Here is a 7,769-nt window from a genome sequence, read left to right on the forward strand (position 1 = left end):
TGTTACAAGATTAGGATGACGTGGATGTGAGATGGTCGAGTAAATGGAGATTTAGAATTTAAAAGAAAAAAATGCATATTTTTTAAATGAATACAGTGGTTTTGGAGGTAAATTTCTTAAACTATCCTTATGGTTTAGTTAATTGACTGAGTGTACTATTACTGTTTGAAAATTGACTAATACTACTCTTATCATTTCTAACAATTGACTAATTCTTCTTAAGCCTTAACGTTCGTCAATAAAGATATGAAAAAGACTATTTTAACCTCCACTATAGATTACCCAGATCTCTCCCTCTCTCTTTCATTTTTTTCGCCGAAACTATCGGAACGACGGATAATGGCCGGATTTGAGTTCCTTGCAGATCTGAGAGATACTCAGATATTGGTTGACCTCATATGCAGCAAAAAGCCCTAGGGCTTTGGTCTAATTCAAAGTAACAACAAACTGGGCATTGTTCTTGAAGGCTTCACAAAGACATTAGTCCACTACAACACTATCCCCGTGGAATTGTCCAAGCAGTGATGCCTCCAGTCCTTGTACGCATCCTCTTAACTATCGTAACTAGTAGAACGAAGGCCAAAGGAAAAATTGAAGCTCCCCAACCTCTTAACTACCGTAACCAGTGGAACATTCAGAGTGTCAACCTCTGAATTTGCGGCCAATTCCGGAGAAGAGAACAAGAGGGGCGTCGACCTCTGTAGTTGCAGCGATTCTAGAGAAGAAAACGAGAGGGGCGCCGACCTCTGCGATTCTGGAGAAGAGTGGCGGTTCCAGAGAAGACAATATATTGCTAGACTTGATGTCACGGTGCAGCACCACCTAGTCCCACCCATGATGCAGGTAGTTCAAGCCCTCTACTACATGGACGAGCACCCTTCGCCGTCCTTCCCACCCGAACAATTAGTTCGGCTTGTCAAAGATCCAACTGTTGAGGCTACCATTAGGCATGTAATCGTAAACCAACATCAACTCATTGCCTTTCCTGCACCACCCTCTCATGTGGACTAAGTTCTTGTGTTGCAGCCTACCCATGCTTGAGATCTCGACCATGAATTCTCTCAATCCCTGCTTGGAATCATGGTTGACGCATTTGACTGCAACCTCTGTGTTATTGGGTAGAGTTCCTTTGTATACTTTGCCAAAATCACCGAACCCTATAAGATTTTCTTTTGAAAATTAATTTGTTACTTTGTTAAGCTCTTGGAAGGAGAACCGGTGGGGCCAGTACTCAAGCTCCCATTCTTCAATGTTGTCCTCCTCTTCGCTTTTCCTCTTCCTTCGCCAAAACCAATAAGAACTAGAAAAGATTAAAATTATAACAGCGAAAAAAGAAACAACAATTCCTAATATAGCTCCCACAAAATATGAAGACTGCGAATGTGGAAGACGTGGTGTACAACTTGGCAATTTCGTTGTGTTTATGTCAGGAAAAGAGTCACCATTATTACTAAAGCTCCAAGCTAAAATCCTCGGTGCTTCTCTTGAAGTGTCCTTTGATACAGAAAACCCAACAAACATCTTGTTGGATATGTATTCATCTATTTCATTGGCATAATAATTGAACAGAGTTTTAGATGATTGAGAAACACTTGTAGGAGCAAAATGTTACATAATGTTAGCATCCGACCTCTATAGCTCCGGCGGTTCCGGTGATTCCGAAGAAGAGAATGAGAGGAAAAAGGAAAAGGGGGAAGGTCGTAACTGCGATTCCCCTATAACATTCAACCTCTACAGTTATGACAATTCTTGAGAAGAGAATGAGAGCAAATGGAAGACATCAAAGATTTATAGTGAAAGAGGGGGAGGTTGGAGGTGGAGGGTAAAATGAAAGAGGGCGAGGTCGGTGGTGGAGGGTAAAATTGGATTTTTAAAAAATTACATATCATGTACTTATGAGTTTTGACGGAATATTAACATAATCTAATGGTAATAATAGAGTTAGTCAATTATGAGAAACACTAAAAGTAGTGTTGGTCAATTTTCAAAAAGTAAAGATACACTTAATTAATTAACTACTATAAGGACAGAAATTTACTCTAAATTTTTATACCCAATCTTAGCGGTAAATTTGCCTATGAAAGAGAAAAACCTATTATTTTTGTCAACTAGTTTTATCCTAATTGATTCGCTATATTAGAGCCTAAAAAATTTCCCTATTTTAAGGAAAATAGCATTTGGAGAGTCATCTCTTTTTCACTCGGTTCCCAATCCCCTGGGTTTCACTATAATTTCCTTTTTGAAATTCATTGATTTGAATTAATAGATTTTTCTTTTTTCCATTGTATTTCCAAAGACAAATTTGTTTCATTTTTCGATTTTCAAAATTTCCCTCTAGTTTTTTAATCAATTGCATTCCCTTTTGATCTGTTGTCCATTCTATTCCAAGCATTTTTGCCAATATCATATTGAGATCATCACATTTATTACTCCACATAACTTGAAATTTAAATGGACTAATTCAGACTTGAGACCTTGAGACCGGAGGGAATGTTTAGGTTGTTGGCATGACCTAAGCCAGAGGCTTCATTTAATTGGATTCTCTCGGGCCGAACGCTGCAGCGATGTTGGTTGTTCAACGAGACAGAGACACGGTAGCAAAACAACCGGACATCCTCGTTTATGTCGCTTTAATTAATTAATAGAAATACAATTTAAATATTAAATTGCAAATTTAAAAGCAACACAGCAGAAATAGAAAGTAAAGTTAGCGAAAAGAGAATAGTGGAAACTAGTTTATGCTTAATAAAATCTCTTGTTTCTCTCTCCATGGTCTAGAGGACCAGTAGTTGAACGAGAGATTTTTCTTCATTCGGCGGTTTTTCCTCTTCGTGTTTCTCAACGTTCTCTCTTGGAAGACAGGGTCGTTGTCTGTTGCCTTTATCTTCATCTGTAAGTACTCAAAGAAACCGATAGAAGAAACCCTTGTTTCTCATTTTTTTGTTTCAATTTTCTTTTTTTTTTCCCGATTTATTGCTCTCTTGGGTATTAACAACTCAAAATTTCTTTGCCTACTAGTGGGTGGGTTTTATGAAAAGAAAATTCATATTTTTCATCGCATATTTCATGATTTATGGGCATCATTCTGTTCAAGTATCTCTCTTCTTTCCATTTTATCTCAAACTAGTTTTAGCTAATGATTTGGATATTAATTTTTTATTTCTCTTTTGGGAGGAGGAGGGCTGGTTCTAGCACGATTTTCTTTCCTCTGTTTATTTGGTTGTTTCGAAGAATCTATTTTTGCTAATAGATCTTTTCAAAAACAGTTTTCCCCCACCTGCAGCCGTAAGAAAAAAACTGTTCTCTTTTCATCATGAGTTGTTTCATGGTAATCATGTTTGAAGATGCCTCATTGAACTTGAAGAGGGATTCCTCAAGAAGGTTTTATTTTTGATGGGTATCAAGAAGCTAATTTATTGAATTGTTTTGAATTCTTAATTTACTTATGTTTCATATCTTACATTTTGTTTTTGTGTTTTTTACATGAACCTTGATCAGAACCATGCAAGCAAAAGCCAAGAGGAGAGTCGTTAATGAGAATGGGGATGGTGGAGAAGACTTGGTCCTTGCCACTTCAATTGTGAAAGGGGAGGATTTGGGTCCAATTGTTAGGCATGCATTTGAAATGGGAAGACCTGAGGCCCTGTTGTATCAACTTAAGAATGTTGTAAAGAAGAAGGAAGTTGAAATCGAGGAACTCTGCAAGCTCCACTACGAGGAATTTATTCTTGCTGTTGATGAACTCCGAGGAGTCTTGGTTGATGCTGAAGAGCTGAAAAGTGAACTCTCAAGTGATAATTTTCGTCTCCAGGAGGTTGGGAGTTCCCTATTGTTGAAACTTGAGGATCTCCTTGAGTCATACTCAATCAGGAAGAACATTAATGAGGCTATAAAAATGTCAAAGATCTGCATTCAAGCCCTTGACCTCTGTCTAAAGTGTAACGACCATGTAAAGGAAGGTCGATTTTACCCTGCTCTTAAGACTCTTGATCAAATAGAGAGAAATTTCTTGCAGAATGTCCCTGTAAAGGCCCTGCAAAAGGTAATTGAAAAGAGAATACCATCAATAAAGTCACATATTGAGAAGAAAGTATGTAGTGAGTTCAATGAATGGCTGGTTAACATAAGGAACAAGGCTAGGGAAATTGGCCAGATAGCCATAGGACAAGCTGCATCAGCTCGTCAAAGGGATGAAGAGATGAGGAATCGTCAGAGGGAAGCCGAGGAGCAGAGCAATTCAGGATTAGGTGATTATGTATACACTCTAGATGTCGAGGAAGTTGATGAAGGTTCAGTTTTGAAGTTTGATCTCACACCTGTCTATCGTGCATATCACATCCATACTTGTCTTGGGATCCAAGAAAAGTTCCGTGAGTATTACTATAAGAATCGATTGTTACAGCTTAATTCGGACTTACAAATATCCTCAGTACAGCCATTTCTTGAATCCCATCAGACATTTTTTGCTCAAATTGCAGGGCACTTCATAGTGGAGGATCGAGTCCTACGGACTGCTGTGGGGATTTTGTCTACTAATCAAATGGAGACAATGTGGAAAATGACTGTTGTAAAGATGACATCAGTGTTGGAGGAACAATTTTCCTGTATGGATGTTGCAAGCCATTTACTTCTGATTAAGGACAATGTCACTCTTCTTGGTGCAACACTTAGACAATATGGGTACCAAGTAGGTCCCTTGCTGGAGTTTCTTGATACTAGCAAAGATAGATACCATGAACTCCTATTAGAGGAGTGCTGTCGTCAAATGACTGATGCTTTTGCAAATGAAACTTATGAGAAGATGGTAATAAAGAAAGAACTTGAGTACAACAAGAATGTTTTGGCATTACATCTCCAAACATCAGATATAATGCCAGCTTTCCCCTATATTGCTCCTTTCTCCTCCAGTGTTCCTGATGTTTGCCGCATTGTTCGAACATTCATTGAGGACTCTGTCAATTATTTGTCTTATGGGGGGCGCATGAACTTCTATGATGTTGTGAAGAAATACCTCGACAAACTCTTGATAGAAGTGTTGAATGAAGCTCTACTGAAAGTTATTCATAGTTCCACAACTGGTGTTTCTCAAGCCATGCAGATTGCTGCCAACATAACTGTTCTTGAGCAAACTTGCGATCTCTTTGTGCAACAGGCAGCTCAACACTGTGGGATCCCTGTGCAATCCATTGAGAGGCCTCATGCAAGTTTATCTGCCAAGGGGGTTCTAAAGACATCACAGGATACTGCATATAATGCTTTAATGAACCTTATTAACTTTGCATTGGATGAGTTTATGGCACTAACCCAAAATATCAATTGGACAGCAGAGGAGATACCACAAGATGGAAATGACTATGTACATGAAGTGGTGATATACCTTGACACTGTGATGTCCACAGCTCAGAAGATCTTACCTTTGGATGCGTTATTTAAAGTTGGTAGTGCTGCCCTTAAACACATCTCCAACTCAATTGTGACAGCTCTCCTAAGTGATAGCGTGAAAAGGTTCAATGTGAATGCGATCATGAGCCTTGACAATGATCTAAAGATATTAGAAAATTTTGCAGATGGGAGGTTTCACAGCATGGGCCTGAGTAAGGAGAATAGTTTAAGAGATTGCTTGATTGAAGCTCGACAATTGATTAACCTATTATTAAGCAGCCAACCAGAGAACTTCATGAATCCAGTGATAAGGGAGAAAAACTACAATTCACTGGACTATAAAAAGGTTGCTAGTATCTGTGAAAAGTATAAGGATTCACCTGATAGGCTGTTTGGAAGCCTTTCAAGCCGGAATTCAAAGCAAAATGCCCGGAAGAAGTCAATGGATGTGCTAAAAAGAAGACTAAGGGATTTCAATTGAGAAAGCTTGAAGTGTGCTTTTTGATTCTTACTCCTATTTCTGTTTCTTTATTTGCATCCTTCACTGTAATTTACAGTGACATGGGCAAGGACTGGTATTTATTGGAAACATGGGCATGGTACTGGTATTTATTGCAGACTTATGATTTTGAAATTCCTAGTGTTTTATAGATATCTTTTTGGATTATTAAATTGAAGAATGATGATATTTATTTGGAGGAAAACGATATTGTGAATCACTGTTTGACTTGCTTTATACTTGATTAATCTTGATGCGGAAGTTTTATTGGTAAATTTTAAAATGGAATATACAATTCCATTAAGCTTTGTCCCAACTATAAGAGGTCCGTTACATGAATCCTTTTCTGCCAGTAATCTCTATTCAATGCCATATCTGTTGTTAAAATAAAATGAAATATCTATTATCATATTCACTTAAACAAAGCAAGTCCTTTGTTTCTTCTGGTACTTCCAGACCAATATTGCCATGTTCCTTTTAGTTATGTTGCATTACCAATATCAATTTACTTTTTATCTTACAGGACTCTAGGGGTGAAATGGATTTAATCTCAACTTCAAGCTTTATAAACACTGTAATCTTTGTTTTGAATTTTCTCTTTAGTTTATAAACTACTTAGTGTAGATCCCAGTCTATAATTTTCTTGGCTTGGCTGTGCTCCCTTCTGAAGGTAGGTAGATGAACTTTTGTCCAGATCCTGTGCACTTCATAAAATCTTGGCCTTATGAGGTCCTTAATGCACCAAATTCTAATAATTTTGTTGGAACATTGAATCTTCAATTTGTCCAAAGTTCTTATCTCAACCATTTTATTACGAGTCTTTCTGCATAGTGCTAACAAGTTTGACTTATCATGGAAAAATGGTATACATATATTATTGTTATTTAGCAATTTTTATCTAATAGCTTATATTAACTTCTATGAAATTATTTTTCACAGATTAGATACTATTCTTTTTGCTGTATACTCTGCTTTTCTGCTCTAGGAGTAAGATTTGTAAACCTTGATCCTGTGTTAAGTGAACTTGTTTAGGGGCTGTGTATCTTTGTTATGTTCTTTATTTATATTCCTTTTTATACTGTTGCCTACCTAAAGAAAAGGAAACTTAATGAAGTTATGAAGTTTGCTTGTGCTGAAATGGTGAAATTGGAAAAAAGAAAAAAGGGTAGAACCAGAGACCATTTGTCAGATAGTTATTATGTCATGATCCGTGGACAATAATTGTTGTTGATAATGAAGAGATCTAGATGGTCTTCTAATGCATATGCTATGATTTTTTCTGACAAGTAGCAGGGATCAGCTACAGTTTTTAGCTTACAACAAGCTAAAGTGGCAGTAACTATTATCAATGAGTGAAGCAGAAAGCTTGCAGGAAAGAAATCAACACCATCTCTATTTTAGTGAGCCGCATGAAGGGCGGAGTCTGATTTAAAATGTCTAAATTTATGTGGTCATGGTAGGTATGGCAGAATCTCATGAGAGTATATATATATATATATATATATATATTAAAACAAAGCAGTCAAGAAATTTTCTCATTTTTTTGATTTTTTGATTTTTTTATTCCATGTCATTTTTTTAAAGAACCAATGAGATGGTCTCATTCCTCATAAAAAATTATCTAAAATCTCTTTCTTACCCACACGTTCCTAACAACCTTCTCTCCTAAAATTTATCTTAAACTACCTCCCTCACTTTCTCCTAAATCATCTCCAATTCCTATTTATCTCCTAACTTATCTCTAATTTACAACAACATTTCTCTCCAAATTATCTCTAATAAACTTTAAAATAATTATTAAAAAGACAAAAAAATAATTATAATAGATTTAATAATATTCATATTATTAATAGTTTTATATTTCTACAAAATTCATCACGAAATTATG

At 36.6% G+C, this 7,769-nt stretch overlaps 1 protein-coding gene across 4 annotated transcripts; it reads left to right on the forward strand.

Annotated features, from left to right (window-relative positions):
• The first annotated feature begins 2,453 nt into the window (after nt 1-2,453).
• Nucleotides 2,454-6,086, forward strand: LOC104590636 (exocyst complex component SEC15A-like). 4 transcript variants are annotated; one of them, XM_010249354.3, is made up of 3 exons: nt 2,454-2,892; nt 3,499-4,370; nt 4,479-6,086. In XM_010249354.3, exons 2-3 carry the CDS (start codon nt 3,503-3,505, stop codon nt 5,861-5,863), a joined length of 2,253 nt encoding a protein of 750 aa, XP_010247656.1. In that variant the 5' UTR covers nt 2,454-2,892; nt 3,499-3,502; the 3' UTR covers nt 5,864-6,086. The 4 variants fall into 4 exon arrangements, with proteins under 4 accessions (XP_010247656.1, XP_010247655.1, XP_088754834.1 ...); XM_088898708.1 differs by lacking the exon at nt 2,454-2,892 and adding an exon at nt 3,272-3,397; XM_010249353.3 differs by having other exon boundaries at nt 2,528-2,892; nt 3,499-6,086.
• The last annotated feature ends 1,683 nt before the right edge of the window (nt 6,087-7,769 follow it).

Source organism: Nelumbo nucifera, chromosome 2, assembly GCF_055504915.1.
Source record: "Nelumbo nucifera cultivar China Antique chromosome 2, China Antique-T2T, whole genome shotgun sequence".
Classification (NCBI taxonomy): domain Eukaryota; kingdom Viridiplantae; phylum Streptophyta; class Magnoliopsida; order Proteales; family Nelumbonaceae; genus Nelumbo; species Nelumbo nucifera.

What these genes read in the sequence shown, in the direction of transcription:
- LOC104590636 (XM_010249353.3), top strand. Translation starts at nt 3,503, where the DNA reads ATGCAAGCAAAAGCCAAGAGGAGAGTCGTTAATGAGAATGGGGATGGT.